The sequence below is a fragment of the Pholcus phalangioides genome, unplaced genomic scaffold (assembly GCF_987345545.1).
Source record: "Pholcus phalangioides strain wild (caught in Gottingen) unplaced genomic scaffold, Ppha-v1.0 ptg000039l_1, whole genome shotgun sequence".
NCBI classification, from domain to species: domain Eukaryota; kingdom Metazoa; phylum Arthropoda; class Arachnida; order Araneae; family Pholcidae; genus Pholcus; species Pholcus phalangioides.
The window spans coordinates 18,538,079-18,560,565 of NW_028301625.1; the positions used below are offsets into that span (position 1 = coordinate 18,538,079).

Below are 22,487 nucleotides of genomic sequence, written 5' to 3' on the forward strand. Positions count from 1 at the left end.
AAATCTGTAACCACCAATTCAGAGAATTTTCATCGAATACCTACTGTGGCAAACGCTGATTTATACCTTTGCCACTTTCTCCTGTTAATCACTTTCTCCTTTTGTTTAATCACCAGTTACTAAAAATTGCTGCGACTTCGAACTTGTTCTCCTGAGCTATGAACCGCTTAGCCTCTCCCTATAAATACACCTCTGTTTACAGGTTGGGCAGATGGAATTCCTGGATTTTTAGTTTTATCATTTGATCCCAGTAATACTGAGGTTGATGAATCTTTTTATAAATAATTTTTTTGTTTAGTGTTTTGGGTCTGGAATATTACTGGGGGTGATGATTTAGGTAAATGCGAGTTTATACATTAAAATAATTATTTAAAGATTAAATATTAAAATCAATTTGAAAAATAATTTCTCATTACATAGACGAACTTGTTCAAAGAATCGGTTTTTCTAAAGAGTTTTGAAAGTTTTGACTTGAAAACGTTTCTAAAGTCGATGATGGTAGTGGGGAGGCAATCGCGCCTGAACGATCGACAGTTGCTGACAATTTCAAACTCCAACAACTCGATTAAAAATAAAACACATATATATATAGCGCCACCATCTTCTTTTCATTTTAAAGAGGAAAGATGAAAATTTGTGAGACTACCGCTCTGACGTTCGTGGCAGCCGAACTCCCAATTTTCGACTTTACGGATTCGACACGTGCCCATAAACGGGATCATATCTTAGAGATCATCCGATCCGAGTGACTCAAATGTAAATTTGAGGAAGAGTGTATGTGTTATAACTCATCCTGGGTTTCAATTGCATCTAAAAAGAATAAAAAAACATACGAGGCTGTGAATTTGAAAAAGTTTTAAAATTTCCCGATGTCCTCAAAATGTCGAGATATATGAGGGCAAAGTACAACCGGAGAATTACAAAAATCGGGTACGTAGAGCACAAAATTCCAAAGAGAATGACATCGAAAACGCAGGGCTCGAACCCAAAACCAACACGCAGTACTGTCGAAAATATACAGGGTAATGCTTCAAGTCTGTTGCCCGCAAATTACTGGTGAATCATCGATTTCAAAGACGCACTTCCAATTAAAAAAAAATTCATATAACGTGCAGATTTAAAATACGTCATTCATATTCTAAAGGGTTGCAAAGTTATTAAAATAAACTTTGTTTGGTCAAAAAATTAGAAAGTTGTTGCCCTATCTCTTCTGAGGCCAACAAAAACATTCCACGTTTCTAAGTGCAATATTCACTGAGATATTCAAACTCGAAAAATGGAGGAAAGTTCGGAAAAAAAACAGAATTAAATGAGGTTAAACGGTGTATTCGTATTTAAAGCTGTTTTTCCCCAACTTTCGTCCTTTTTTCGCATTTGAGAATATCTCAATGAATATTGCATGTGACCCTTTGATTCACTAATTACCCCTAGGCTATATACCTTTAGTTGAAGAACATTTTGGGACTTGGAAATTACGCAGCACGAGAATGAGTTGGCCGTTGGCCAAGTATTATTATTCACTTTCATTAATTTTGCTATCAAATAATGTGAATATAGAATGTGAATAAAATGTGAATAAGAATATATGTATTTATAGCGTTGACTTGATTTTACATAACATGGTAAGGTGTAATATGTGCCGCTTAATTGTCAAGTCCCATAATGTTCTTCATCAACTAAAGGTGGAATGATTTGTGAATCAAAGTGTCACAGTTAATAACAGCATTACACTTGGCTCTACATCAGATATCGCAACTTTTTACGGGTAAAGAATCTCGAGACATCGCCACATATTTTACATGAAATGTTTTTGATGGGATTTTATTTTATCATAATCATTAGTTTTTATTAGTTTCATTTTAGTGTGTGTTAGTTTTTTCGTTTATAATTGCTCTTATTTTGGATTGCTGTAATCTTGTTATGTTTGACATGGATATTTCTTATGGACATTTTTTTTTCAGTCACTTCGTTGGGTATTTTGCCTGTTGTGGCCTTTGTATTAGAGTCGAATCTAGTCTCACCATTGAGTTTACTACCGTGTTATCTTCGAATGGCCGCGTAGGAATTATGAAATATTAATTTTTGCAACAACTCTCTTTTGCAACAAGAAACTCATGAAATGTTTTCGAAGAAAACTGATGTGTGAAAAAATTAATTTTTTTTTTGAATTTCAATTCCACAAATCACATTAAAACTTGGACAATAAATTATTTCGCATTCCAGTTCACCGGTCTTTATTGCTATTTTATCATGTGTGTGTGTGTGTGTGTGTATATGTATTGTTTATAGTTTTTGTAATTGCATTTTTAATACAGTTGCTGTATTTTAGTAATATATGACATCCACATATTTGTTATGGGCATCTTTTTCTCAGCCACCTCGTTGAACATTTCGCCTGTTGTGGCCTTGTATTTGAATTATTGTGTTGGAATGAGACTCGGTGGCTCCTTCATCTTCCGATGATTCCTTTAATTTAATTTTTTTAATCACAGAAGCTAAAAGAAAATCAGTAGTTTGAAAAAAATTCTTGTGTTAAAACGCAGAAAACAAAATCTAAAATATTGTGATGAATTTGTAATGCCATTGTGCGATGAATGAATCTAGACCTGATACCAATCCAGCTCAAATCTGATACCTCAGTACGCTTAAACAACAAATCCGCGTACTGATGTCTGATTAGTTCTGATAAAAAATAGCTTCGGGCGAAATCTCGTAACGCGAAGGATACTCGTAACACAGAAATGGGACACGAGAACAAAATGTCACATAAGGTGCTGCATAAGGCCAGTCTTCCACTGGAAGCTGCTAGGAGCGAAAACAAGTCGTGTGTATTCGCAAGACTACTATAGCGGCCTACTATAGCGGAAAATACGCACCGGGCCGTTGTCTGGCGGTCAAGAAACACTGGTCTAAGCTGTTCAACCTGGTACGGAAATGGGTGTGTAGGCAGACAAATAGCGAGGCAGGCAATTGTCTAGGCATATAGCGAAAGTGATCGTTCACGCTATGTATGTCACTTGGAACTGGAGATTTACTGCTGCTGCTAATTATTGGTTACCGTGGGGATTAGTTTCTTTAAAAATTCAAATGGACATGCCTTAAAACTTTGTTTCGAGAAGCCCCACGAGAATCAGAAAAATATTTTGAGCAACTGATATAATACACACTTTTTATGTTTTTCGCTTGACTATGCAGATGAATTCCAATACATTTAATTTATATTTTGAATAACAAAGCTTCAAGGTAATCAGAAGAAATAATAGCCCACTGTTGCTAATTATTATTTTGGTTCTCGTGGGGTTTCGTATAACGTAGTGGGGTTATATACAAAAAATCAAAACTATTTTTTGTGTCCCGATTATCAAATTTCAAGATATGTTCGTGTTTGGAAAAAAAGATGACAGTCATATCAATTAACTTATTTTTTTACGGGAAGGATACATGCCATTTTAGAGTCTAAATCTAAACAAAAAAACCAACAATTTGCTTGAATAAAGGTTAGATGTTAAGTATCAAATCAAAACGTAATAAAGTTTGACCATTGTGATCAAAACAGATGAGACTCATGGTCAAAGAATTATGAAGGGAAATCCCCTCCTTTATTATGTTCCAGGCAGTAGCATGAGTGCTCAAGCACCCAATGAATTGCCTCAAAAATCGAAATTTTCTACCAGCACTCACAAGTTCTAAACACTTTCGACGCTCTTGGTCACAAAAAAATTTGTTAGTATTCTTTTCAATTTCACAAGAAGTCAATCCACACATTTAATGGAAAACATCCACGTCGAATGCTTCACGAAGCTCTTAAATATGATGCGCATGAATATAAAGCCGGGTCTAAACGCACAGAATTCCTCAGTGCAGATACCAGTTTTGATGACTAGCACAGTGCGGCCGATTTTAATGGTCTACCCCAAAACTGGTTTTTGCGATGCGGAATTCTGCGGAGTTCTGCGGTCGTGGACCTGGCTTTATGTAAGGAACTTGAGGAAAAAAAAACTAGTCTTAACGTTTTTCCAACTGCATTTACAACGGGAATCGAGAGAAAAAAGAATAATTTACTGAAAATTATTTTGAACTTTCAAATGATTTTTTCAGATATTATTTCTCATTAGATTTATTATCTCTGAAATTTTTTTTGAAAAACTCTTTGAAAAGCTTTTTATTTTTTTTTTAAATCGTAATTTTTCCTCTCGTCTTGACGCGAACCGGTATTATTTTCTCTTCCATTAATATAGCTGGACTATTTTCTTTCATTCCAGGATTCATCGGGAAATCTACGAAGTCCTAAAACAACAAGTTCTGCGTGGAGCGAAGGAAGATGGAAATTTCTGTCGACACCTTTGCCTCTTCTTGTAGATTTTTTATCACGAATTTTCTTTCCAGCGGCTTTCGTTTTGTGGTGTCTGATTTACTATTATCAGTATGTTTCATGATGTCGCATGGGTTTAAAAAAAATTAAGGAACTCTAAACATGTGTGACCTGAAAACTGTCGTGAATCGTGTGTGAATCATGAAGTAAAGAATAGATTACAACTCCAGAGATGATTTTGTTCTTCATTTATTCCTTTATAAATAATCAATTTTGGTTACATTATTGTATCAACTGTTGCAGCCAAATATTTGTGATTAGTTGTGAGAAATAATGTGAAAATTTGCGATTGACATGATGTATTTTCAATATTTCATATATATACTGTATAAGCATAATTGAAAATGATTTAAGACATCGGAAACAAAATGATTGAGCAAAAAGAAATAAATCTAATAGGAAAACCTAATACGGAAAAGTGTTTTCATATTTTTGATTTGACCAATAACTCAAGAGTTAAAATGCTTTAAAAATTGATTACGTCACTTTCGAATCCTGCCAAATTAACCGAACTTACACCAAACGTATAACTTGAAATTTTTGAAGCTGTTATATATGCAGTCGAATCCTGTTATAACGAACTCCAAAAGACTGGAGAAATCACTTCGCTATAACGAAATTTCGTTATAAAGGAATTCCAGGTTTATGTATTGTTCCTATGTAAGCTTATCTGGGGGATTATAAAAGTGTTCGTTAAAACGGGATTTTCGCTATATCAGTATTCGTTAAAACGGGATTCTACTGTATATAACCCTCAAAGAAATCGAGAAAGCTTACGATGTGCATACCCGTTTTTTTTTCTTTGCACTTTCCCTCAAAAGATTTGAAGGAGAGAAAATCACCACATTTTGGCAAAGAAAGTGTTGATTTTGGCTAAACAATTTTCAAATAGATCTCATTTGGCGAACACTTTACAAATCTGGTGATAAATTTGCTAATATAGCGGGTGAAAGTAACACGTAATAACAAGGTTACAACATCATTTTGGCACATGACCGCAGAAAAAATTTCTACTGCAGGGAGTCCCCCATCGAGGGGTTAGCGCACCAACCTCTCGAAGAGTATAAAAACAAGCCTGCCATTCGGAATCGGCAATAAATTGTAGGTCCCGGTCTAATTAGCTCTCGTGTGCAGAAAATGACCGTGGTGTGACAAAAATGATCAAATTACAACATCATTCTACACTATGTATCTTCAACTTCTTGCATCCAAGGGCCACATCAATAAATTTGTGAAGCTCCCCACAAGAAACTTATGAAATTCTTTCGGAGAAAACTGTGATGTGAAAAAATTAGATCCCCCAAATGAGGGAATCACAGGGGTTGGGAACCCCCCCTCCCCACAAAGAACAAGCAGTGAAAAAATTAGGGGTAGGTTTTTATTTATTTATTTATTTTGCAAAAAAAAAAAAAACTAAAAAAAATTATCAATAATTAATTTATAGAGCCCGGAAGTTCAAGCAAAATGCCATAAATGCCTTTTTTTGCCTATTTTTAAACCTTTTTGGTAAAAATGCCTTTTTTGAAATTTTCGTTCCATAAATGTGTGTGTGTGCCTATTTTAACATAGTTTTGAGTTTATTAGTGAATTTTATAGGCCATAATCTGGAAAACTTGGATATTTCGAGCATTCAGAACTTAAAAAGAATTGCTCTGTCTAAAATTTTCCAACTCTCAGTATTAATTATCATCAGAAAGCCCCCATTTGATCTCGAATAAGTGATCTGAGAGATTGGTGTTGCCATACATTAACTTTGCTTTAACCAGATAGTGTTAGATGTGAATGATTTTGTTTCAGAGAAACGCAGCTCGTGTTACAAAAGCAGAGGAAAATACGAAATTCTTGGTTTCTCTACAGGCTTCACATGGCCTCGCTCAGGCATTTGACTGCATTGTAGTTGACCGACGACTGTGTCAAGAGTTCATGAATTGACGTCATCTCTCACACAGGCAGAGTAGGAGCAGACAGGGCTCCGGGGCCCTGATTTTATTTTTTTGCACCATAAATGCACTGCAAACAACCATGACTACTTATTAAACATACATATTTAGTATTCGATTAAATTGACCAGAGTCGCCCCCCCAGGGGTGTGCGACGCGACAGATACGTCCACACAGGGCAACGCACTTGAAGGAGTTCCGCATACATTGTAATATTTCACAAAAATAGAGCGCGATAGACATGCTTCAACTATAGAATGACAATGGTTATTCCAAATTATACAACAAAATAAATGAGAATTATTCGCAACTCAACTCACACGGAGCCCCATAAATAATTTTCTCTAGGGGCTCCGCGTCTGGTAATGGTGGCCTTGGAATTGGCACAATTCTGAGGGTTTGCTAACATTTTATTTTGGGTAGGAAATCAATTTGACTTAAATAATATAATGCAGTTATTATAAACTATAATTAAAAAAATAGACGATTAAGTGCAACCAATTTTTCAGCTAGTTTTTGGACCCTTAATATACCTTTGTTTTTAGTTATATTTTCTTTCTTCCATAAATTACAAATGTCTTTTTTTAGTGCCTATTTAAGGCATTTTAGAGCCTTTTTGCCTGCCTATTTCGACAATTTTTAGTGTCTAAACTTCCGGGCTCTATTAATTAACAATCGTCTTATTAGCAATTACTTATTAATTTGACAAATTTAGAACTTGCTCACTCAGAGCGTTTTGTCCAAGAACACCCAGGGCTAGTCAGTCCGACGTTACAAACCCCCCCCCCCCATCTACTTTTAGCCTTAAATAGTGATTCCTCAACAAATTTGTTCAAATTTGACCTTTAGATCAATATTGATAAAACATTTTCTGATGTTCTTTAACAAATTATTTTCTTATTGAATTAAAGTTGAAACTGGTTAGTAAGAATTCTGGTCAGGAATTGATTTTGCTGTAGATATATACCAATCGTTCGCACAATGGAAGCAAATGTGAAAACGAATGAGAATTCTATCATAGAGAGTTTTGAATAGTGGAATATGCTGATTTTATTTTTTACTAATCAAAGCATCTGGAAGGATCACTAAAATATGATCGGCGGGTCATTGGTTGAACACTTACACGAAGAGAAAAACGTCAATCGCGCGCATGAAAAAAAAGAAGACCGAACTTGGTTTCTAAGGGGATTGAATACAGTAGCCGCCGCTTATAAGAATCATTGGTTATAAGTAGAGCCCGGAAGTTCAGGCAAATACCATTAAATGCCTTTTTTGCCTATTTTCAGAATTATTTTGTAAAAATGCCTTTTTTGAACTTTTTTTTTTGCCATAAATGCCTTTTTTGAACTTTTTTTTTGCCATAAATGCCTTTTTTGAACTTTTTTTTGCCATAAATGCCTATTTTAACATCGTTTTAAGTTTATTAGGGATTTTCAGAGGCAAAATTTGGATATTTTGAACATTGAGAACAAAAATAATATAATTGCTCTTTCTTTTTTTAATTTTTCAACTCCGGGTGTTGTCTCTCATGCTGTTGCCATGCATTAACTTTGCTTTGATCGGATGGTGTAAGACGTGAATGATTTTAATTCAGATGAACGCATCCCATGTTAGAAAAGCTGGGGAAAGTTAGAAATTTGCTTCGTATAACATGTCTCGCTCAGTCATTGGACTGCATTGTATATGTATAGCTGACCTATGGCTGTCCCAAGTAGTCATTGGTTGACGTCACGCTTCACACAAGGCGGGGTAGGAGCAGACAGTTGTTTAACCCTTGTTGTTTTGTCCATGTTGTTTTAACTTTATTTTTTACACCATAAATGCATTGCAAGCAACCCATGGCTGTTTATTTTACATACATATTTAGTATTCGATTAAACTGGCCAGAGTCGCCCTCAGAGGTGCGAGGCAGATGAAGCCACAGAGGGTTCCGGACTTGAAGGAATCCCGCATATATGGTAGTTTAAAAAGAAGTTAAATTTTTTTTTACAAAAAAAGAACAAAGTAGCCATGTTTCAACTTTTGAAATGATAATGATTATTCCAAAATAATACAACAAATAAATGAAAATTATTCGTAACTCGAAGGAGCCCCCACAGATAAGTGGGGCATGCTCCACAGGCTCTGCGTCTGGTAATGATGGCCCTGGAATTGACCTAATCCTGAGGGTCCACTAACATTTTATTTTGGGCTTGAAATCAATTTAACTTTGATAATAATGCAGTTATTATAAACTGCAATTAATTCAGTAGACAGATTGAGCGCAAACATTTTTTTAGCTAGTTTTTGGACTCTTATATAAAAAAAAAAACCTAGTTTCTAGTTATATTTTCTTTCTTCCATAAATTACAAATGCTTTTTTTAGTGCCTATTTTAGGCATTTTTAGTGCCTTTTTGCCTGCCTATTTCGACTATTTTCAATGCTTAAACTTCCGGGCTCTAGTTATAAGAATCAAATGGGCAAAACGAAAACCAAACGCTGTTTTAATATAGGAAAATCATCGGTTATTAGAATCAAACAAAAATATTTTTCTCAAAAACTGCCACCGTTCTTCTCAGTAGTGTGAACTTGCAGAATATTTTTGATGATTCACAAGGTTGTTTGAAGGACTACTTATTGTCACTTTTACTTTTGTAGTAAAACCCATCCCATACTGACTCTGTTGCCTTCTCCCCCCCCCCCCCCCCATCAAACAGAAGGATTACAGCTTTGTAGTAAAGTTAGCTTCCTTCCATGAATGACAAAACTTATTCGCAAGAAGTTTATGGTTAAAAAAACTGTAGTCTTTTGACAAACAAGTTACTGATGAACAAATCTATCTAGAGCAGTGTTGCAATGGTCCAAAAGACTTGCAATATCGCCCCTATGGTCACAGAAATACGGGTATAACGTCGGATCCCATGGATTGGCTTGAGTTTTTGGGGGCGATGATCAAAGTAATATTCTGAGAAGGGGGGCGATGGAACAGAAAGTTTGGGAACCTCTGATCTAGAGTTATGCGCTCGGACAATAGTCATGGCTTCATATCCTAGAGCAGAGCCCCTGGGGGGCTGGAATCTTTGTTGGGGCCCCCCGGCCAGAATTTTCAAAGACCCCCTCTATGGTAAATTTATAGCGTGAGAAAAAAAAATGATGAGAATCATCCCGGGTTCCAGGGCTGAAGCCCTGTCAGGTCCACTTTTGTGGGGGCCATGCCGACAGTACAGTAGTAGTACAGTTACTGTGTGACATTTTAGTAACTGGAAGAGTAACAGCAAAAAAAATTGCGGATATAAGATTCAACCGCTTTTAAGAATTATGACGAAACGGGATTGTTATAAGCGGTGGCTATTGTATTTTAGTTTACTTTCAAGAAGCTGCAACCCCGCTGCAGGTGGGGGGGGGGGCAATTTACTTTCATTGGTTGTTTGGCACTTAACTGACAGTTACAAAACTTTAAAGCGTTGCAACTCACAAAATATTTGTCCGATCCTTTTTATATAAAACGGGAAAACTTTTCTGTATTATTTTTCACAAGGAATCACGTGCGTAATTAATCGATAGTATCCACCCTGTATACGTATATATGCGTAACTTTTTTGGCTTTTCCTGGCCCAACATGATTAGCATAAAATTAAGATGAGTTATGGAATACAAAGCAAATTGATATGTATATATATATATATACTGTGTATAGTACTTTGTTAGAAAGCTCGAATTTTTTTGTCCTCTTAGGCCGGTATTACACTATAAAAGTTTGATAAAATCCATTTTATAAAACTTGAAAAATCTAACCAATACTGTTATTGGTTACATTCTAGAAAATGCAACCGTTGACTTTATAATAGGACTTTTATCAAACTTTTATAGTGTAATACCGGCCTTATATATATAAACTGTTTTCTCACATTCTTTCACGATTTGTGGTTAACAGTCATGTGAACGCTTGCATTCCTGGCAGCGAACCACCAGATGCAGGAGCCGAAGCTGATGGTGTAAGAACATGGGGTAATTAACCACTTGCGGCCAGCCCCGGAAAACTCGGAATCGGGCCACTAGGAGCAGGTGCGGGGGCTCCTGGAATGGGTCCACTGGGAGATGGAACTGGGAAACCAGGCATTGCCCCACCAGCAGCTGGACCAGGGAATCCTGGTACGGGACCGCTAGGAGATGGAATCGGAGAAGGGGGAGAAGGACCAGGAACTCCGGGAATCGGTGCAGGTCCAGGTATTGGTGAAGGTGGAGAGGGTCCCGGAACTCCTGGAATTGGTGCCGGTCCAGGAACACCTGGTACAGGACCAGGGGCTGGTATTGGTGAAGGTGGAGAGGGTCCCGGAACTCCTGGAATTGGTGCAGGTCCAGGAACACCTGGTACAGGACCAGGGGCTGGTACTGGTGAAGGTGGAGAGGGTCCAGGAATACCAGGAATTGGTGCTTGTGGTGAAGGGCCCGGGACTCCGGGAGCAGGAGGCATTCCTGGATATTGACGTTGGATCTTCACTTTTCTTGAACTTGGTGGCTTAGGCATACCAGGAAGGTGTGGTACCGTTCCAGTCCCTTGGTCTTCTTGATCATGCACAGAACCAGAACCCGGGAAAAGTGGACCCTGACCTTTGATACTCGGTAAACTTGGAATTGTAGGATTCTGGCGTCCATTTTGCGATATCGGGGATATTTTAAGCCTTCTGCTGCCTCCAAATCGATTGGAAATAGTTTCGAGCTGATCTCCACGTGTCAAACCTGAAATTGAGTAGCTAAACCTAGAATTCATTTGAAATTATCTACATCACGTATCCAATAAAAAGTTTACATTTCATTTTATCAGATAAATATAACAGATAGTATTTCTCTCTTTGTGTGCGTGTGCAACTAACAAAAACCTTCATTATCACATTGTTATCTCAATTATGTTTTGAAATTAAATGAAAAAATATCTAAATCCGAGCTCAGATATATCACTTTGAACTATTACATTGCTCTCAACACTGATTTTGTTCTCAAAGATATTTCAGTTTGGTTTTGTCAGATTGGCTCTAGTTTTTGAGATGAAGTGAAAATGAAATTTCAATACCATAGGGGCCGTTCAAGTATTACGTAAGCAAATTTTTGGACATTTTTGACCCCCTTCCCCCCCCCTGTCAGCAAAAGTCAACAAAACGATGACCCCCCTCCCCCCCCTTGTCAGCAAAATTTCGTCATCAGCTCTGCCCCTCTGAATCCAACTCATATTTTTATAAAGGGTGATTGATGACGTAAGCATTATCCAAACCCCCCCTCCCCCCTTGTCATCAAAAGTCAGCAAATCGGAAACCCCCCCTCCCTATCGATGATGACGTAATACTTGAACGGCCCCATAAGGGCGGTATTCACCAACATGGTTAAACTAGTCACACTTTTTTTTGATAAGAGATCGACACGGATTGGTTAAATTCAGGTTTTCAACCAATCTATATTGATCTCTTTTATCCAAAAATTGTGACTACAGTTTAAACCACGTCTTTGAATACGGCTTTAAAGCAACATACAAATCGCATTGAAAACTGTGCGTTATAAATAAAGTAAATCATTAGCAAAGACATTTCCATTAGAGTCATTTTTGGGCGCTGATTCCGAATCTGGCATTGTTTTTGCCGGATTGGCTCTAGTTTTTGGGATAATGCATACTCTCAACAATGTGATTTGTATGCTGCTTTTGTATTACCATGAAAATACAATTTTCACAGAACAAGAGTCAATCTGACAAAACTAATACCAGAGATTCGGAATCAGCAACCAAAATATACCCTAAAACCATTAAAATTTTCTTAAGAACACGGAATTATTAGTATTTTTTTTATTTTTTTTTGAGCAGTGTTATATTTTTCAAATTAAACGTAGTTTATATCATTAAAATTGTATGAGATAGTGCGTTTTCGTATTTAAGTAAGAAATAAAAATTCAGGTGAGTTTTAAGAAATCAAAAATAGCGTTAAAAATATTGTATATAAAATGAATCTCACTTGGTTTTTCCAAAGCAGTGCTTTGCTCGGTAAACGATCCCCCATCGAGAAACATTGCAATGGCGATCAGTATCAGGATCATTTTCAAATTTAAGCTGTGGAAAAAAAATCAGCAGCAGACAATTAAATATGTAGTACGTATTCATCTAAGAAATATAAACATGATCATACGATATATGATAACTCAAATGTTTTCTTCCGAAAGTTTTAAATTAAGATAAGGATATATGTTGGCAAAAGAAGTTTGGATTCAATATCGAGTCTAATTTGGGAGTTTTAGTTTCGTGTGAACAATAAACAGAAATGTAGGTTATAAAAATGAGTGAAAAAATTGATTTTGTTTGATAAAATCTGTTGCAGCATCCATAAAGTATTGTATTACAGCTATGGAATTTGGTATATACAGGGTATTTACTGACGGACCATCGATCTTAGAGGCATAACTTCCAGTAAGAAAAAGTATCTCAATAACGAATTCAGATACGCCATTCATGTTGCAAGTGGTTGTACAGTTATTAAAATATAAAAATTAACTTAGTGCTGAAAAACCCAATAAGAAAGTTGTTGCCTTGTCTCTCCTGATGCCAACGAAAATAATTCCACGTTTCTATTCACTGAGATGTTTGAATTCAAAAGACGGAGAAAAGTTGGGGGGGGGGGAAACAGCATAAATGAGGGTAAAAAGTGTTTTCCGTTAGTTTTTGCTGTATTTTCCCAACTTTTGGAGCGTGGAAGTTTTTTTGTTGGTCTCAGGAGAGAAAGGGCAAAAATTTTCTAATTGGGTTTTAGACAGGGTGTCCGTATGAAAAGTTAATTTTTATATTTTGATAACTATATATATATATATATATATATACACCCACTCTCTTGCAACATGAATGACGTATCTGAGTTCCATAGACGGAGATGGACTTTGAAATCTGGGGGGGGGGGGTGGCACGGTCATTATTGCTGTGGGGCACGATGATGATGATGTCAATTCATATATACACAATATACATATATACATTAGATCAGTTGACTCCACCTTTGACGCTGGGGGGCCATGCCCCCACGCCCATGCTGAGTTCTACACGTTATTTGAATAATTTTTCTAACTGGAAGAATGCCTCTAGGATCAGTAAAATGCTGTGCGTGCTGTTAGCTAAAGAGTGATATACCAAGAATAGAGCATTTCAATCTAACTAGCTATAAAGAAAGTCGTGCGTTATGTGGTCGAGCATTTTCTTGCTGGTGAATGGCACCAGAAGGGGTTTGATAGACAGCAGCACAATCGGCTCTAAAATGTGATCGGTGTACGGGGAGCCATCAGATCACCTCGCAGCGTAACTGGAGATCAGCTGTCAAAAAGATGGCTTTCCAGACTGTCACACCAGGTGTGATAGCCACTCGATTAGCTACTCGACAAGAAACGTGGGATCGGAACGCTGGCCCGTCTCCTCCTAAAGTCGTGGGCAAAGATAATATGCATAACTGATAAATTATATTATGATAATTGTGACAAAAATTTGTGTATGTTCATCTCATATTTTTGTCGTGCATAACTATTGCAATAAATATTGTAGGTACGTACATTTTAACATTTCATAGGCCGAATTCAGAATTTTTGTCATTATTTTCACCCTTCTGATGCACCTTCTTTACAGATATCCCCCGAGAGATTCACGGGGGAAAAATTTCCTGTATGTGTTTTTTGGATTTATCTTTTTCTATGAAACAAAATTAGAATGAAAGTTAGATAGCTTTTCCCATCGAAATGGGGGATTTTAGGAAAATATATCAATGACAATAGTGCTATACTAAATGAAATTTTTGTTTTCGAAATTCATACTAAAATTACATATTAACACAGCACTAAACCAACATAACTGTCGATTTACGTAAAAACCTCTTTTTTCCCCGTCTTCGAAAAATTTCGAACAATTTCAGCTACAGTTGGCCATCATTTGGCATTCCTTTCTGGTGACAATAGGTAACATAACAGATACGGAAAACTGGATGAATGAAGAGATATCGGTGTTTCAGGGATGGAAAATTCATCTCTGCCCTCACGGGGATATGAACCATGGTCTCATATCCGTTTGCCGGGCGAGTGCTCTACCAACTAAGCTATGAAGGCAGATATAATTCGCCCCCTTCGAGCGTATGCATATGCTAAATGGCTCCGTGCAATGGACGGCGGCAACATTCTGCTGATATCCGAGGATGATGTCACTCTTCGCTATCGATCTGAAGGTTTTTAAGACATCATACTCGGATAAGTCGCCATGTAGTGGCAATGTCAGCAATTGTGAGCTTTGGTCTGAGTTAGGTCAGACCTTCCATGTACGGTCCCATTCGGTGCACACGAGTTTCAAGGAAAGATTGGGGTGTTCGTTGCCTTTGTAGTCTAGTGGTCGATGGCGTTCACCGTGAAATCACGTGGGTTCGATTCCCCGCACACAAAGGCAGCTGAATTTTCTCTCTTTCCAAAATATATCTTCGCATCAGCCAGCTGTTAAAAAAACCTTCGTATTCTGCTAATAGCTCGCAAATGACATCAGGGCCACCAGATGGTGACGTATATGCAGAAAGACGTCACTCTCCCCTGTTAATACAACAGATATATATACGGAAACCTTCAACCCAGTTCTCCGTATCTGTTAAGTCACAGGGGAGAGTGACGTCTTTCTACAAATTGGTTATATCCCGAATTTTCCTGTATTTCCGTTCCTGAGCAGAATTCTCCGATTTTTTTTAAATTTTTCCTTGATACCTTCATACCAAATTTCATGTTTCTAAGGCTGCTAGAAGTGCCTGGGATTTTTGATAATCGGTGACTGAGTCAGTCAGTGTCGAAAGAACGAAACTTCGAAATCAAATTTCTCAAAAACTACAAATAATAAAAAAATGAAATTCAAAGATTTAATATAATTTGTAAAATGCTTTTGATATGTCAAGTATCTGAGCAACTTCAGTGCGGAGATATGAGAGTCTCAAAAGTACCTCAAGTTGCTTCCAGAAAAGGATGCTTGTTTTGCTCGACTTTGCGCACGGCACGCCGTGCCCCCCAGATAACTTGTTAATACTTCATTTGCATACCAAATTTCATGGCTGTAGTCTTAAAAAAGTTTTTTTGGGGTGCACACATTTTTTTTATATATTTGCAATCACGGGTGTAGTTTTTATTTCAATACAGTAGTGTTTTATTGAACATTGTTATTATTATATAAATTTTTTTAATTAATCACGAATAATTACCGTATATACTCGTGTATAAGCCGAGTTTATTTGTTCAGAAAATCTTTCATAAATTGGGAGGTTCGGCTTAGACGCTGGTCAGTTTTTGAGGAGGAAAATTCAACCCGAATTTTATCAACCCATAGCGAAGTTCATTAATTCTGGCACGTAAAATGGGTTCAACTTGGCCAACGAAAACAAACCCATGTTTCAGCATCATGGAGGCCCTCTGGCCTAGCAACAAACTGAGACCCCCCCCCCCTACAAGTTGGAAACAATTTATAGTAATTGTTATGCTAGGTCATCTAAGCAAGAGGCCCACGGGCAGTGCCGAGGCGAGCCCCTTCATTAAGACGTTACCACGTCAAAGGAGTTTCGAAAAAAAACATCGCATCAATCCACACAGCACGATGATTACAACAGTTGGTGGCCCGCGAACGGTAGCCATCTCTTATAGCAGACTGAACATTTTGCCCATGCTGTCTCGTAAAGTGGGAGAGGGGTAAATTGAGAGGAGGAAAAATACACTCGGAATGTTTTGATCAGATTTTTCATACATAAAAAAAAACTTTTATGTATTAGAAAAAAAATTTTCATCCTCCAAAACGTGTCTACTTTTTGGAAACCTCTTATACGCGGGTTGCAGATTTTCTATCGTTTTGGTGGTCCTCAGGTTGGGGGAGTGGTCTTATACACGAGTATATACAGTATTTCATTGTGAATAAATAAAGTTCTGGCTAATTTAGTACGTAATAGATCGGTGACTTTCTTTGGCAAGAATGTAATAAATGACAAGTGATTCAACCAATTACCGGACGCTAATTGACGAGTTGGCGATAGTCCCGTTTGGTCTTTGTCCCGTTTCTGTCTCAATGAAATATGATTATGACAATAAAAGGGGGAAACGTAGAAAGAAATTAACACAAATGATCAAAAATCATAATATCCAGCAGGTCATATTTTTCTGCTATAAACACACCGTCACGCGTAGAATAAATTATAAATTAGTTATACTCCTATTTAATTATTTAATCTTGAGAACGCATAAGAATTAACATGAGAAAGAAACGTTGCATAAAGACGAAAAACATCCATTTGGTGGCTGTTCATATCACGCCAGTTCTCCCGAGTTGATTAGGGCTTTATGATACTGAAAATAACTGACAAAGCCATAGAATAAACTTCGATGCATCAGAAATGACTTCTTTTGTGTTTTGAATAAAGAATGGTTTAGCAAAACTCACTTTGCGCCAATGACAATAATGTTTATACAGTATAGTTTGTAAAGTATCTAAGGAAGTGGGAAATTAACATAATTGCATTAAAAATTTACACTTTTGTAATTAACAATACTATTTTGAAAACCGTATGAATTATTTAGAGCTTTCTTTCCGAAATTAGGTTCCAGAAATATTGCAAAAAATTAAGAAAAAAAAAATGAATAAAAAATAAAAGCCATTTTTTCGATTAATCAAATAGATTTTTCATAATTATTAATTAATATTCAAAGTGCATGAGAAACATGTTAAGATCATTAAAAATTTTTGAGCTACATCAAAAACTATTCTAATCAAATTATTTAAAATTAGGTACACGAAAAAGTTTCAGTGGAAAAAATAAATAACCCTTCATTGTGTAGCTGATTAACTATAATTAATTGATTAATCAATAATTCCGCTTAATTTGCGTCAGAAAAATTTTCAAACTACAGTAATTTGTTCTACAGTAGGAGAACCTCTCGATAACGGATAAGGAAGTGTCCGCTAATGGGGAGGTACGGTAAACAGTGTAACCTCGTTTGCACATATTTATACGACGCGATGTTTGGCTCCGATCGCAATTGATTCCTATACATTTTAATGTTAAAATATAAATGTTACTCTGTGTGTGTGTGTGTGTGGTGTGTGAGTGAGTGTGAAAGTGACACACTGGGGGTTATGCGTGATCACCAATGCAATCGATATAAAGAAAATTTAATTAAATTTCACTACATCTATCACTTTTACCGGCGATTATTGATGATTCCCAAATAAAATTGAAAAGTGATAAATATGGAGAAAAGTATAAATTTTCTTCTCTTCATTAAACCAATTAATTATTTTTACCCGTACATGATACGAGCACTACACGTATATATTTTGCAATAAAAATTAAATTAAAATAAGTGTGAAGAAGATAAAAACATTCAAACAGTACAACTAAGATTGTGTTTAATCCCAAGCTCGTGTTGGTAAATATGATAAATCGTCAATTAATTACTTAATTAACTGAACATAACTATGGTCGAGGATGGTGAATTCTAATGGTAATGTTTTTGTTTGTTGATAATGTGCGAAGAAAGCCAACATTACAATATTGATAATGTTATGAATGTTTTCGTCATGATAGATTCTAGGTTTATGACCAAAAATTAATAAATTAGAGTTTGCCTGATTCCACTGTCCGCTATCGAGAGTGTCCACTAACGGGGAATGGAATACATTAAAGCCCTTTTCCCCAGAACCGGGGGTTAGAAAAGTGTCCGTTTACGGGGAGTGTCCATTAGGGGAAGTTCCACTGTGCTATTGTCCAGGGCTGGACAAATCGCAAAAAATCTAGGCGCTAAAAAAAAGTTTCAGGCGGGAAATTTTTTTTACCAGAAGAAAAAAGGTCCAAAATAATGCTCCTTTTTGTTTCTTTTAACTTTTTCAGGGCATAGTGACCCTCTTTCATGTTGGCAGACATGCTGCTATAAATTCCAAACATTTTGTGCTGCTCTTATCCTGCAATTTAGTAATTGCACTAAGAAATTTTAAGCGCCAATATCAATTTTTAAGTCACCGTGGCGACCTGGCACATCGGATTTGTCCAGCCATTTTTTTGGAATTAAGAACACGGATTGTAAATTACTATGATAAAAAAACATGGTAAATTTCAAATTAGTTAATAAAAATTCCTGCATTGAAGGGTTAAGAGAATGGTGGTTATTACATTAACTTACCAAAACTCGTCTAAAATTGTCTAAGCTGTTATTCCGGATTAGGCAACAACATTTCATGAAATAAGAGAAACTGGAAAACGTGATGATTTTTTTTTCAAGATACGCAATTATATAAGCCTGAAATAAACAATACAATGACCCCTTTACAATTTAAAAGGACACTTCCGGACTTGCTTATTTTTATCATGTTTAGAGATGACATTTTTCTTATCATTGTAAATGGCGTTGAACTGCTGAGTCGTAAATTTTAAGTTTACAACGAGGGAAAACTCACTATATAACGTTCAACAGAAAATAGACAATCTTAATGTGAAAGTCAACAAACTTTTCAAAGTACGAGTTAAGAAAAGCTGTCGCCATACAAACGAGATAAATATCGAACCTAGAAACCTAGTAGTATTCTGATTCCATTTTACGTTAGTCCAAAAGATCATTGAGAAAAAACAAAACGCGAAGTTCAGTTTCTCAAACAACAAACAAATAAAGAAATCATTAGGGCTAGGATTTCTATGACTGCATATTTTTCATATTTCACTATTTTTACTCAATATATCATTTTTTTCATGATTTTCAATAATTTTTAGTCATTTTTTCATGGTTTTCAGTAATTTTTAGTCATTTTTTCATGGTTTTCAGTAATTTTTAGAAATTTTTTCATGATTTTCAGTAATTTTTAATCTTTTTCATGATTTTCAGTAATTTTTAATCTTTTTCATGAGTTTCAGTAATTTTAGGGCATTTTTCCCGATCTTCAGAATTTGAGGCATATTTTGCATACTTCAGCATAACAACGAAAAGGAATTTTTTCCCCAAGCGCTCTCTTCCCTAGCTTGATTCCCCGCAATCAGCGATTTTAGCAATAATTGGCAATTTTACTTACCGTTGACACATCGTTTTTGACAATGGTTGGTAATTTTTCAGCGGCATTAGCAACTACTGGCAATTTTATTTGTGCACCTTTGACCAGGGCCGTCTTAAGAACATCTTGGTCCTCCGGGCAAAGTTATTTTTCTGAGGCCCCCTTACCCGGTGTGAGACATGTTTACTACTTCGAAAATTTTAACCAGATTTCATTTTCACGAGGCTCCCCTCTGCACTTGAGGCTCCCAGGCCGTGTTTGGATGGGCCCATGCGTTAAGAAGGCACTGCCTTTGGCATCATTTTTGACAATGATTGACGATTTCTTGTAATTTCTCGAGGAAATATGGTGAGCCTCTATTTATATAAAAACATATTTTTTTAATTTTTACGGCATATTTTTAGTTTTTTAGGACATCTATAAAAAATTCATTTTTTTATTATAATGTATCCTGTCGGCTTCAAGTCATGAAAATCCTAGTAATTATATATCAGGATGATTTGGTTTTTACGTAGAAAAGAATCACTCTAAACATAAATTTATTCGATCGAAAAAACAGTAAAAATACGAAATCAATTCGTGCGATCGAAAAAAATGTTTTGAATTTCCCGTTTCAATCCGAAATTTCTAATTAAAACAGTTAATTGTAAAAATATATGTCAAAATTAAATAGTGATTCTGTATACTTGTTTACACGGCCTAGTGACATTTATTTTAAATTCTACAATACTTGGATGGTGAAAATTCTGTACTAGATATAGTTTTCTCTCTGTGATTCTGGCAAAAACAACAATCTTCATATACGACAGTGCCAGGCCAGACCCGGTCTTAAGGGTGTGTGACAAGTGCGATCACACAAATACAAATACAACGCCACAACAGGCAAATTGCCCAACGAGGTGGCTGACTTAAGAACATCATGGATCCCCGAGCCCCTACCTACTACTGCTACACCACACATGTACCCCCCCCCCCGCGGAACCCCCCAACGAATCGGTACATGCGGGAATGTGCGTGTACGTGTAGTGCAACCTGACGTAAAGTTTGTTTCTGTGTAATGCTTGTTATGTGTAGTGCTGTCATCTGCCCCCAGTTTTTACTAACTATGAGTGAAGTGTTATGGTTGAATGATTTACCGTTGTAGGACTGTTGCTCTCTGTGGCGAGACTTTTTAACGGGGAGATCGGCTCGCATTTGCGCCTTGAAGTTGGGAACCACAGAAAACCAACTTCAGCCGACCACCACTGTGGGGTTCGAACCCGGATCCTCGCATCACGAGTCCGTCACTATAACCACTCGACCACCACAGCGGCAAAAATGTGGAACGCTTCACGATTTTGCGTGTCATCCTTGCGCAGGGGCCATGCTAATCTTCTCTGTATCGTTCCAATTTTAGTATATGTACTGCCGAAGCGAGTACAACCGGGCCCTTCGTTTTGAGGAGGAGGCGCATTTACGGTAACAATAATTTCTTTCATAAATTCTGAAATTTTCATCAATTCTGTAAATTTGCATTTTCATCAATTCTGTAAATCTCTGCATTTTCATCAATTCTGTAAATCTCTGCATTTTCATCAATTCCGTAAATCTCTGCATTTTCATCAATTCTGTAAATCTCTGCATTTTCATCAATTCCGTAAATCTCTGCATTTTCATCAATTCTGTAAATCTCTGCATTTTCATCAATTCTGTAAATCTGCATCAATAAAGAAATAATTTTGGAGAGAATTCTCAGCATTTTTATCTAGAAAAAGAAATAATTCTGGAACTTTTCATCAATTCTGGAATTTTGACTTTTCATCAATTCTGGAATTTTGACTTTTCATCAATTCTGGAATTTTGACTTTTCATCAATTCTGGAATTTTGACTTTTCATCAATTCTGGAATTTTGACTTTTCATCAATTCTGGAATTTTGACTTTTCATCAATTCTGGAATTTTGACTTTTCATCATTTCTGAAACTATTTCTTTCGTTTATTCTGAATGTTCATCAATTCTGAAATTATTTCTTGAATTCATTCTGAATTTTCATCAATTCTGAAATTATTTCTTGAATTCATTCTGAATTTTCATCAATTCTGAAATTATTTCTTGAATTCATTCTGAATTTTCATCAATTCTGAAATTATTTCTTGAATTCATTCTGAATTTTCATCAATTCTGAAATTATTTCTTGAATTCATTCTGAATTTTCATCAATTCTGAAATTATTTCTTGAATTCATTCTGAATTTTCATCAATTCTGAAATTATTTCTTGAATTCATTCTGAATTTTCATCAATTCTGAAATTATTTCTTGAATTCATTCTGAATTTTCAGGATTTTCATTTTCTGAATATTTTCAAATCTCTCACAGAAGAAAAAAAGCCGGGGCTAAGGAGACCCCCCCCCCCCTTCCTGCTATTATTTTAGCAAAGAGTCCCGGCAGGGTCGGATCTAGATCTCGCTGTGGGAGGGGACGATTTTCCCCTCAAATTGTTGTAATTGGGTCCCGTATTTCCCGGGACAGTTCCAGTTTACGGTTTTTTTTTCCTCCGTCCCGACTTTTTTTGAAAAGAAAAAAAAATTCCCGGTTTTTTTTCCGTTTTTTAGTCGGAAGTTACTTGAATTTGTTATTTAAACAAAAACGCGTTGATACAAATAATTTGCAATAGTACATATTGAATGCAATCTTATCATATTCACATTTCGCTTGGGGGGGGGGGGGGTGTGTGATCACCCCGATCACCCCCTCCCCAATAGATCCGTGACTGGCTCCCGGTTTGGTAAAAGCGGTCCTGCAATGTGTCGTACATTGTATGCTTAACGATATGTTAATTTCACACAATACAACAAATTCTAAAAATCTCAAAAATATGATTATTCCTGTTGATCAAATGAAAAATATATATGATTACACGGTCACAGTAATTAAAAACATGCTTGTATTTAAATTAGGTAAATATATGCAGGGTGTCCCCGTAAGTCCCGATGCGGCCTTTATCTCATCAACACTTCGTCGCCAATTTGAAAAATGCTCAAAATGTGTTTAAAAATCACCCTGTACCAATTTTGAGAGTGATTAGGCAGTGTCACAAAGTAAAAAGTCTAAATTGTTATATGGACACCCTGTCCTAAAAAACCCAATTTGAAAGTTG

The 22,487-nt window shown here is 36.3% G+C and overlaps 2 protein-coding genes and 1 non-coding gene across 3 annotated transcripts in view; 1 reads left to right on the forward strand and 2 right to left on the reverse strand.

Moving 5' to 3' along the window:
• LOC149065646 (glycine receptor subunit alpha-2-like) overlaps positions 1–4,707 on the forward strand; it is a 56,135-nt gene extending 51,428 nt beyond the window's left edge. Inside the window, exon 8 of the mRNA XM_089253840.1 lies at positions 4,263–4,707. Coding sequence (XP_089109966.1) covers positions 4,263–4,436 — 174 coding nt within the window. The 3' untranslated portion in view covers positions 4,437–4,707. The remainder of the gene's footprint in view (positions 1–4,262) is intronic.
• A 2-nt stretch (positions 4,708–4,709) lies between these two features.
• LOC149065649 (uncharacterized) lies at positions 4,710–18,583 on the reverse strand. Its single transcript, XM_089253841.1, has 3 exons — positions 18,491–18,583; positions 12,292–12,386; positions 4,710–11,032 (listed from the first exon to the last, which is right to left on the reverse strand). The coding sequence occupies exons 2-3, from the start codon at positions 12,371–12,373 to the stop codon at positions 10,305–10,307; spliced, it is 810 nt and encodes a 269-aa protein (XP_089109967.1). The 5' UTR covers positions 12,374–12,386; positions 18,491–18,583; the 3' UTR covers positions 4,710–10,304.
• Positions 18,584–20,662: 2,079 nt separating this feature from the next.
• LOC149065650 (U6 spliceosomal RNA) lies at positions 20,663–20,769 on the reverse strand. Its single transcript, XR_016195639.1, has one exon. It is a non-coding gene; the product is annotated as a U6 spliceosomal RNA (small nuclear RNA).
• Between the last annotated feature and the right edge of the window lie 1,718 nt (positions 20,770–22,487).

Bases quoted from the DNA above. Each gene is read 5' to 3' on its own strand.
- LOC149065649 (XM_089253841.1), bottom strand. From the start codon at position 12,373: ATGATCCTGATACTGATCGCCATTGCAATGTTTCTCGATGGGGGATCG. The intron at 11,033-12,291 runs GTGAGATTCATT...ACTCAATTTCAG, and splicing joins CACTGCTTTGGAAAAACCAA to GTTTGACACGTGGAGATCAG.